Here is a 10,342-nt window from a genome sequence, read left to right on the forward strand (position 1 = left end):
ACACATTAAGCACAGATATAGGTCTGTAATAATAGAAACAACTGGAAAAGGCAAGAAGAGAACTCTACGTATGGCTGTGAAGAGGACAACGAAGGTTGAGAAATGTATATTCTAGTCTGATAGTCACTTGAATAAGACACCTAATTTCCCCATGGTATTCCAGATAGACCACAGAGGACAGAGAAAAGAGGACAGAAAGGAATGTGGGTCCTGGGCTTTCATAATGCATTTAAGAAAACACTCAGCTACTCAGAGATAGAAGAATACAACAGGAACATCCCCTGCAGTAGTCAAGGACTTCAAACACTTAGAATCCTATGAACTTCAGTATTTCACTATTTTCCTCCAACCTCTCCACTTAACACTTCAACTAGCACATCCGCTAAAGACCTCTGGGATTTAAAGACCCTAGATGCATGCAGAGAGTAAACAGACTTCACCATGAGCCTGTTACATGCCCAGGAAGAGGGCAGGTGCTTGCAAAGAGATTATCTTACTGATTTTTAAGTTTTAACTTCTTTAGATCCAACCTTGCTTCACAAAGCAAAATTAAAACAAAACAGGGAGACGTGATTGACATTTTATAAAAACGTGTAGATCTTTGCTGTCTGATTTGGCCCAAGCACTCAAAGCAGCAATGGCAAACTAAGAGAAAGAGCAAGAGGCCACACCTCAGCTTCTTCAAAAGATGCCGGGGACTTTTCTAACAATTCCCCCGTGCCGCTCTACTTTACCGCGGTGCACACACACTGATGGAGTCACTGCTTCCCCTCAGGCTACCACGGGGAGCAGAGCAACAAGGGAGGTTCTGGTATTCTCGAAGGAAGAAAATTTCAAAGATAAAATGGATTCAATTTTTATTAAATAATGTAAAGGGTTTTCTTGGCACCATTCACATACTCTTGCCTTTATGCATAAAACAAGCCAGGTTTGTCTGCAACAGCAGCAGAGAAAGCTACTGGAGCAAACACTAAGTGAATGGATTCAGGTTCCAAGGGAGTCCTCATTCTCTGGCTTCTGTCAGCCCTCCCCTTGTCTGCAGGAGCCGCCGGGCAGCCCTCCCTGGGTCCTGCCCCTGGCTGCAAGCATGTCCTCCTACACACACAACAGCTGTGCTTGGTCACCTGGAGGAGCTGCGCTCTTTGCTCACACAGTCGTCCTGGGAGGTGGTGTCCCCGTTGCCCACCATGCTGCACGTCCTCCTCTTCTTCCTGCGGTGCGTTGTCCCGTCACCTTCAGACCCAGACTCACACTGGACACGGGAGACAAGGCAAGAATTCAGCCAGGATGCAACCCATTTCCTCACTAAACAAACCTCTGACCTCACGAGACGGCACACACATTGTGCCAGAAGCAAAGCAGTCATTTATGCCAGTTCCACAAAACAGTCTTAATAGCCACCTCTTTGGACGTTTCTGGTTCCCTAAGAATTTCAACTCTCCTCAGATGCCAAGTGTCCCTCCATTATGCTCTAAGGGAAAGGTTATTTGTTTGAAATCAAGACACCCACTGTAAAAATACCTTACAGTTAGCATCTTAAAATTGCATTACGAAATTTCACTCCACCAACACAGTGCTTGATGCAGGAAAGTAAGTAGGTCTAGCACTGAACATTTGTAAAACCCCTCTCTCACCCGAGGAAAGACTAAATTAATAGATTACGTGAAGTTAAGAGACAGAAATTTCATCTGCTAAAGGCGCAGGGCCTTCTTTTTGCTAGTATTAATGCTAGCTTTAAGCAGGTCACTGGATTTACTCAGTTTCCAGGCTTATAATTTACCATCCACAGAGAAAATTCTTCACATGGGCTTTGGCTCTGAGGTCAGAGGATGCGAGTCTGAATCCTGACACTGCTGTTGGCTAGCTGTGTGACCCTGGGCTGTTTACTTCACTAAACCCTCAAATACCTCTGGATACCGCTCAAGGTTATTTTAACTCACATACACATGAGAAGCTGTAAAATGGGCAGAATTCGCCACTCAGCAGGAACGGTGGCAACTGTGGTCCTTGGCAGAAAGTGAGAAAATGTTCACATCCCTCTCCTTCCTGGCTGGAGAGGAAGAGCCATGGCTGGTTCTGACTGGGTGACAGGAGCCTGCAAGACCCATGGGCAAGGAAGAGCGAGCAGGGCCTCACCTCTGAGTCTGAGTCCGACGAACTGGAGCTGGAGGAGCTGGAGGAGTCGCTAGAGCTGTCGGAGGCGATCCCCGTGGACTCCTGAAGGTCAACCGAGTCTGCCAGGACTGCCAACTCAGGGTGCTCTTGCTTCAAGATCCTGGGAAGCAAGAAATGTTGTTCCTCGTGAGGTGACAGGCAGCAAGACCCATACATGACAACTCACACACAAAAGTGTTTCTAAGGGACCTGTATCTCTCAGAAACACCTAGAATACCAGGTGTATCAATTCAAAATGGGTACCGTATAATGGTGAGGACACATAAACCCCAAGCCTGGGAACAAAAACCCCACTATGTTGCCCATATTTTTCTGCAAAGAACACTATACACTAGCTCCACGCAATGACTACCACTGCACAGATGAGCCAGCCAACTGCCAACATGTGATGTAACATTTCCTCGAGTTAGTCTTAGTCTTTTTCCCTTGGGAGAAAAGTTTTTCCTTTTCCTTTTCCTAGTTTGGCTCCCCCTGAACCTTTTCTAGCTGATTTAAAAACAAACAAACAAACAAACAAACAAAACCTTTCTTTTCCACAGCACAGCACTTAATAATCAGAGTTGGGTTTGGTTAGATTCTAACTATAAGAGTAGAAACAATTAGGTAAGAAACACAAGGTATCAAATAACAGAGACAGTCCCCTTTCACTTGGAAGATAAAACTGAACTGGACTTTAGAGCATCCCTCCCCTTCAGGAACCTAACCTGGCATCTGCTGAAACCACTGACAAAAGACCTGCTGTATGGTAAGGTCTTGGAGTGACCAAATCAGCACGCAGCGGCCTACAGGGCGGGGTAAGTGGGCCTCAGATGCCCGAGAGTCCAGGGAGAACAGAAGCCACCACCCTTGCTGGCCCTCTCAGCAGGGAGGCTGAGCACTGAACAAGCCAGAATCCCTCTCTTACCCCGAGAGCTGGTCCCTCCAGGTCAGGGTTGGGACACAGTGGCACGGGGTGGCTGAGGGTGGCTTGCACTGCCGCTGCCCGTGCTGTATCTGTTCTGTGGATAAACAGAGGAGCTAAGTCTCCAGGGCAGTCACCTCACTCACAAGAACTGAAGGTAATAAGTTCAAATGGGAATAATATTTCTGGGTGAGAAAAATAACCGAAATAAAACCCAAACAAAATAGCTTCTTTTGCTAGTACTAGCTTTGAAAAAGAAACAAAAAACAAAACAAAATGAGAAACAATGCCAATTATGACCATATTTTGACTGAGTGGCTTTGATCAAACATGCAGAGTCTTACCCTGCCACCTCGAGGCTGGCAAACATCCTGAGATCTAGCCCTGACCTCGGACCATCTCTTCACTATCCATTAGGTTTGGCAGCCCCAGGTTTTCCCAGACCTCTCTAAAATCAGCACACGGTATTGCAGTAGTGGACTCTTTCAATTTTATCTCTGGGGTAGGAATTGAAACACAGTAAAAATAAGAAAAATAAAAAGGCTCTCACCTATACCATTTCCTTGATAACTTTGGTCTCCCTCTTACCGTCTTGTGCCATACAACAGGGAAGTTGGTGCTGCTGGCAAAATTCTGGGTGATGGCAATAGTAGTGTCAAGATTGAGGACAACGTGCCACCAGCCTCCTGAAATGCAACAAATAAACAGTTAAACAGGGTTTGGTGCTATATACAATCAGTGTGTAGCACAAACTCCAGCAATTGGGGATGCCTATCCCTAAGGGTGAGCCTCAGAAAGACATGAATACAGAGCAGGAAAAGTTCCTCCTGATCCATGGATTGCCAATGACTTGATTGTGTAAATAAAGTTTTATTGGAGCACAGCCATGCCCATCCATTTATGTGTAGTACAGGGCTGCTTTCCTGCCACAAGGGCAGAGTTAAGCAGTTGTGACAACTGTCTGGCTCATGGGGCCCAGAATATTTACTCTCTGGCCCTTTACAGAAAAACTTCGTCGATCCCTGTTAATCCAAAGCTGTGACCAAAACTTTAAAGGCAGAAAGTTGTTCAGCTTCTAGAAGGTTTTTATTCACCCACTTTAAATACCCTCACATCCATGATTGTCTGGTGTAGGACTGCCTGCCTCCTAGCTCTAAATCAGTATTTCCCCACTCAACCTAGCCAGTGCTACACTGCATCAGAAACCCAATTTATAGAAACATGCAAAGACACTGAGTAATTAGTAGAAAAAAGATAAGTAGAATCTTTACATAAAGTTTACCAACAGTTTTAGTTACATGAAATGTGGACAATAGCTCCCCCAGCACTTGAGGACACAGCTACAATTGCTGTCAGTGGTGGGGACCAGTTAGTTCATTCACCAGGCAGCATGCAATGGGATTTTTTTGACTCACTCTCCATATAGCTCTGCTCCAAATGACAAAATACTGAAACCAAAGAATGTACTTTCTTCCAGTTCATCTATACCTGGTACAAAGACAGTCTCTCCTGGTTTTTGTAAGATTTCCAGGGGTTTGAATTCAGGTGGCCAGGTCGGAAGTTGTGTCCGGGGATAAATCACGTTAAACCAGGTAATAGCTTCATCCTGCTGGTTCCCTCCTTCTTCCCGTGTGACCTTGATAAGTTCCCTGGGAGTGCTTGTCGGGAACAGGCACCAGCGCTTGTGGCCCTGAACTAAGGCATTCCAGGCACTGGTTCCCAGAGGGTCGATGTGAATCCCAGTTCCAGACCGTGGTGGCCCCATTACAAACCACCTACAGGACGGAAACATCCAAGATGTGAAGCACAATTTAATTACACATACAGGTACAACACAAAATAGGAACTTTTTAATTTTATGTATCATATCATGTTTATTTCAAAGACTATACAAATTCTGGTACACAAAAACACTGAATTGTGTATGGACTGATCACTAACAGAAAAAAAAGGTCGCTGATGTGGTTTATTGCTGGACTTTAACTATTGAAACTTCCCTCATAGATCGGTGGTTCAACTTTAGTTGCATAATCAAATCGCCTGGAGAACTTTCAGAAATTCTGACATCCAGGGGTGCGGCACCCCAGACCAGTTAAATCAGCGTCTCTCCCATGAGGACCCAGGCAGACATCAGAAGTCCCCTAAGTGAGTTCAATGTGCAGCCAAGGAAGAACCACTCACTGTTTTGAAAAAAGAACAGTTCACTGAACTCTGCTCACAAATGCCTTATAGATAAGATTTTAACTACTCAACTGCAAAATACTTTACCTGTAAGGGGGTCTGCGCTTCTCCCCTGCATACTGGAAAAGGTCATCAGTAAAAAACTTGGGCACCTTGTAGTCTTCCAAAAGTTTCCTTCTTTTGGGGTGTTCACCATAGCTGCTGTCAAAGATGTAAAGGGGGCTGTCATCTCGAGTGCTCTCCATGTATTCGATGTAGTATTTCATCTTCATTTTCACTGAATAGCCATCGTTGTCCTCACCACACTTGAACTTCTGGTTCCGGTATTTCCTTTTTAGGCGCTCCAGAGTCCATTTTTCCTGCGCAGACCAGCCTTCTTGGGCATTCAACAAAACCACGGGCTTGTAAGGCCTTTCATATCGCTCCACAAATTCTTCCACAGACAGCTGTAAAGCGTCTGCCCTTTCCACGTTATCCTGAGGGAATCAGAAAAGACCTGTCCAGTTAAAAAAAAAAAAAAAAAGTCCGTGGCAAATCAGGGTGTCCCCCAGGGCCAATTAGCAATGACATACCTAAGGAGCCAGATTCTCGTTCTGGCTCCTCCCGGGGAGGAGGAGCGGGAGGGAAAGCCCTGCGTGCCCGTGGGCACGTCGCACCCTGAACCACCCCATTACGGGAGGGGACTTCGCATCTCCCACTCCCGAGCCTTGACAGTCAGGTCCTCTAGGGCCCCGCTGCCCAAAGGGCTCAGGGGCGGTCAACCTTCTAGTTGAGGGCACCAAAGGCGTGGACTCTAGTCACCCGGGCAGGTGGCGGCTGCAGCAAGGAAAGAAGGGGGCCCGCCCTGGAATCCGCGCCTCGGGGACCCGGAGCTCCGCGCGGTGCAGGTAAGCCTCGGGGAGCGGGAACGAAGACAGCCCCGGGCAAGGTGCGCAGCTGCTGGAGGTGCCGACGCCCAGCCCCGCGACCCCCGCCCGGCCCTGCTCACCGCCACGGCCGCCGGGCTCAGCGAGAAGCTCTCGTAGTAGTTGTGCCGCGTCCAGTCCAGCGAGTCCTTGAGCTCCGGCCGCGCACTCCGCTTGGCCTCGCGGATCCGCTTCTTACTCTTGTGGTTCATCCTGCAGGGTCACCAGCTGGTTCCGCGGCGACCTCGGCACAGCTCGCTTCCTGCCACTAATGCGCCCCCTCCCAGGTCCCCTTTGGCGGCTGCGACACCAAAACGCCCTTCGCTCGGGCCTGGCGCCTTTAAAGTCGCCTTCCAGAAAATTCACTCCCCAGCCACCTCCCGAGCCTCGGGTTGGGCATGCGGCGGCCGTCTTCCCCACCCCCGCGTCTCTCGCGGTCCGCCATTGGCCTGAGCGCCTCCAGGGCCCGCCCTCATACACGCCGGGCCGCCGCCATGTCGGGAAGGTCACGCCTGCCGCCGCGCCTCCCCACCCATTTCCGGCGTGCCCGCCACTTCCGGCCGCGTGCTGCGTCCGCCGCCGAGACTGGTTTCTGTGTGTGTCTTTTGCGCTGCTTAGGGCCTCTTCTGCTCGTTGCGCTGACGGCCGAGCGGGGCTTTCTTGTTTTTGCCGTCGGGCGGCGGCGGCCGCTCCCAGCCGGCCCGCGAGTTCCTGCGCGAGCAGCCTGGCAGCTCGGAGCCCTCCGCGGCCCCCTGGCCGCCCTGGGCCCACCGACGCCCCTGCGGGCGAGCGTGGCTTCCGAGGGCATGCGGCCAGGGCCCAGCGCTTTCGGTTCTGGGAGGAGCCGGGCCCGGGAGCCCAGGGGGCCGTGCTGGAGGTCCACGTCCCGCAGGTGCGTGCTGCTGCACCCGCCGGGACGCGCCCTTCCGGCCCCCCCGTGCGGAGGCGCCTGAGGGCTTATCCCGCCTGGCTGGTGTGGGGATGGGTGGGAGGGACACTCAGCTGCGCCGCTTCCCCCTCTCGCGCTTGCTTTAGGGAGGCCTTCGGAGCAAAAAGGTTTGGTATGAAGTCCTTGGGCAGTTTAAATGTCTTACAGTAAGAAATTTGGGGACTGTGCCAGATGGGGGGCATCTCCACATCGTGTATTTCCTGCCAGGAAAGTGGCACCCTGACTCCTAATATTCCTTTGATCTTGTTGAAGGGCTTCCTAATTCATCTTTCTTTCCCTTTTGTGTAACTTCTGGGACTAGAGACAGCCACCTCAGTGCCCAAATAAAGTTTCTTGGCTTGGCACTTGCTTCTTTCTTTGAGCTCCCAGTTGCCACAAAACTCTCAATAATTGTACCTTACACGGATTCGGTCGGTTTTTCAAGGCACTTTCATGTTGCAGTGTTTCATTTGATTTTTAACAGCAGCCTGCGAGGTAGATATTAGTAATCCCATACAGAAGATGAAGAAATAGTTTGAGAGAAGTTTAAAGGCTGGAATGGAGCCCATTACTGGTAGTCTCCACACGGCTTCATGTTAAAATACCCTTTTGGATTTTTGCCTAAATTTAGGGGAGTGAAGATATTCCCTGTGAGAATAGAGACCTCTTTGCACCCGGCTGCACAACTGTATCTTCTGATCAGAAATCCTTCATTGGCTCCCTGTTGTACTCTTGCATAAAATCCAGCAGGTTGGGTGTTTTTGGCTTGCTTCTCGCTGTGCCCCTCAGAACAATGCCTTGCATATGTTAGGCAGTAATAGTTTTGAGTGGATTGAATGAGTTTGGATCTCAAGTCGCTTTATCTTTAATACTTTGACCTTTTCAGCCTCCTACCACCTCACCTTTTCTACCTATCTGGTGCACTCTGCTCCAGAGGACAGAAAGAATTGTACTTTTGCAGTTTAATTGCTAACTTGGGTGCTTTGTGTCTGGCACTACTAAGTTGCTTGCATTGAATTTTCCTAATCACCTATTGAGACAGTATTTCACAGTTTAGGAAACTGAAGCACTGTCAAGTAACTTGTGTAAGGTTGCACAGCTAGTAGGTCTAGAAGTTTGAACCCCTGCAGGCTCATTCCAGAGGCATGAGTTATACTACCTTGCCCTTCCTAAATACCATGCTCTCATGATTCCAGTCCTCTCCAAAGGCTTTGTACGCTGCCTGCCTTCCTAACTCAGGATTCAGCTCCCCTCATACTTCTAGTATGTTTTCCTAGGACCACACTACTTTCCATTAGCATATCAAGTCGTGCTTAAAACTCTCCAATATCTTACTAGAGTAAAATCTAAACTTTTTTTTCTGCCTGATCTCTGACTTCCACTTGCACTGCCTCCAGCTCCCATGCCTGCCTCTCCTTAACCCTCCCCGCTCTGGTCCAGCATTTGCTTACTTGTTGCCTCTACACGCAGGGTATATGCTCCACGAGAGCTACATCCTCAGTCTAAGAATGGTCCCTGATACTCAGGTATTGGACGATGCTTATTGAATGAATGAATGCTGTGAAGAGTAGTTATCACATGGCTTTGCAGTTTTATATTCTCACAGGTTGTAAACTGGAGAGCAGGACTCCAATTGTCAGTGCCTCACACTCAGTAATTATATAAATAAATTTTCCAACTTCCAGCAGATACATTACTTATGGCATAGAAAAAAATTCTTGGCCGGGCGCGGTGGCTCACGCCTGTAATCCTAGCTCTCTGGGAGGCCGAGGCGGGCAGATTGTTTGAGCTCAGGAGTTCGAAACCAGCCTGAGCAAGAGCGAGACCCCGTCTCTACTGAAAATAGAAAGAAATTAATCGGCCAACTAAAAATATATAGAAAAAATTAGCCGGGCATGGTGGCGCATGCCTGTAGGGAGGCTGAGGCAGAAGGATTGCTTGAGCCCAGGAGTTTGAGGTTGCTGTGAGCTAGGCTGATGCCACGGCACTCACTCTAGCCCGGGCAACAAAAGCGAGACTCTGTCTCAAAAAAAAAAAAAAAATTCTTTTCAGGTCCTGCATCTCCAGTATGGAATGTATGTTTGGCCCTGTGCTGTGGTCCTGGCCCAGTACCTGTGGTTTCACAGAAGATCTCTGCCGGGCAAGGCTGTCTTAGAGGTACAAGTGTCCCTGAAGTTTCCAAATTCCTGGGTTATTTTCAACTGTTAAGTCTACATGCTTGTCATTAGCTTTTGTTAAATATTTTTGAATCGGATTGATACATAAGTTCTGTGAGCTCAAAATGTTTTTTACACTCTTAAACTGGCTAAAAAAAATAGAGTAATCCTAGCATTCTGGGAGGCCCAGGCAGGAGAATTGCCTGAGGCCAGGAGTTTGAGACCAACCTGAGCAAGAATGAGACCCCATCTCTACAAAAAATAGAAAAAATGAGCGTAGTGGTGCCATGCACCAAGGCAGGAGAATCGCTTGAGTCTAAGAGTTTGAGATTACAGTGAGCTATGATGACACCACTGCACTCTAGCCTGGGCGACAGATCTAGACTCGTCTCAAAAAAAGTGACAGACCAAAGGTGGCCCACAAAGCCTAAAATATTTACTCTCTGGCCTTTTACAATTCACTGACCCCTGTTTCTAAATGAGTCCCTTGGACTGACTTTCATAGCACTGGCAGCAGTCTTTTCTTTTAGAAATGGAGGTTTTCACTGTCGCTCAGGCTGGAGTGTAGTGGAGCAATCATAGCTCACTGCAGCCTCGAATTCCTGGGCTCAAGCGATTCTCCTGCCCCACCCTCTGGAGTACTTGGAAGTACAGACGTGTATCACTACGCCCAGCTAATTTTTCCTTATTTTTTGTAGAGATGAGGTTTCGTTATGTTGCCTGGGCTGGTCTTTAACTCTTAGACTCAAGCAGTCCTCCTACCGCCTCCTTCCTCCTCCCAAAGTGTTAGGATTACAGGTGTGAGCCACCGCACCCAACCTCCTGGGCCTTTTTATGAGGGCACTAATCCCGCTCATGATGGCTCTGCCCTCCCGTCATATTGGTGACTGTTGATGTAACCCTACCATAGCATAGCCTTCTGTTTTGGGAAATGTTATATTGACTCCAGACTAAAGGCTTGGAAAAGTAAATTTGGTCACATTTGCAGAAATGCTCTCACTGTGCTTAAGCCTAAATGCTAAATAGACAAATCAAAAGCTTAATAATTATCTAACTTTTGCAAAGCCATGTAAATGAAATGAAGGGTAGGATTTGG

General features: G+C 48.3%; 2 protein-coding genes across 6 annotated transcripts in view; one reads left to right on the forward strand and one right to left on the reverse strand.

Moving 5' to 3' along the window:
• Positions 1-841: 841 nt before the first annotated feature.
• On the reverse strand, positions 842-6,692 carry JMJD6 (jumonji domain containing 6). Of its 2 annotated transcripts, XR_001138223.1 has the most exons (7): positions 6,246-6,681; positions 5,345-5,733; positions 4,565-4,851; positions 3,627-3,762; positions 3,080-3,173; positions 2,137-2,275; positions 842-1,252 (listed from the first exon to the last, which is right to left on the reverse strand). XR_001138223.1 is itself a non-coding variant. In XM_012662283.1 (6 exons), the coding sequence occupies exons 1-6, from the start codon at positions 6,372-6,374 to the stop codon at positions 1,121-1,123; spliced, it is 1,212 nt and encodes a 403-aa protein (XP_012517737.1). In that variant the 5' UTR covers positions 6,375-6,692; the 3' UTR covers positions 842-1,120. The 2 variants fall into 2 exon arrangements, 1 of the variants encoding a protein (XP_012517737.1); XM_012662283.1 differs by lacking the exon at positions 3,080-3,173 and having other exon boundaries at positions 6,246-6,692.
• The window catches only part of METTL23 (methyltransferase like 23), a 5,712-nt gene continuing 1,435 nt past the window's right edge, over positions 6,066-10,342 (forward strand). The window contains exons 1-2 of one of the 4 annotated variants that reach the window (XM_012662286.1): positions 6,066-6,144; positions 9,143-9,247. In XM_012662286.1, the coding sequence (XP_012517740.1) occupies positions 9,164-9,247 (84 nt within the window). In that variant the 5' untranslated portion in view covers positions 6,066-6,144; positions 9,143-9,163. Of the gene's footprint in view, positions 6,145-7,167; positions 7,219-9,142; positions 9,248-10,342 lie in introns of those variants that run through there. The other 3 variants (XM_012662287.1, XM_012662288.1, XM_012662289.1) reach the window with 3 other exon arrangements.

The sequence above is a fragment of the Propithecus coquereli genome, unplaced genomic scaffold (assembly GCF_000956105.1).
Source record: "Propithecus coquereli isolate 6110/MARCELLA unplaced genomic scaffold, Pcoq_1.0 Scaffold76, whole genome shotgun sequence".
NCBI classification, from domain to species: Eukaryota; Metazoa; Chordata; class Mammalia; order Primates; family Indriidae; genus Propithecus; species Propithecus coquereli.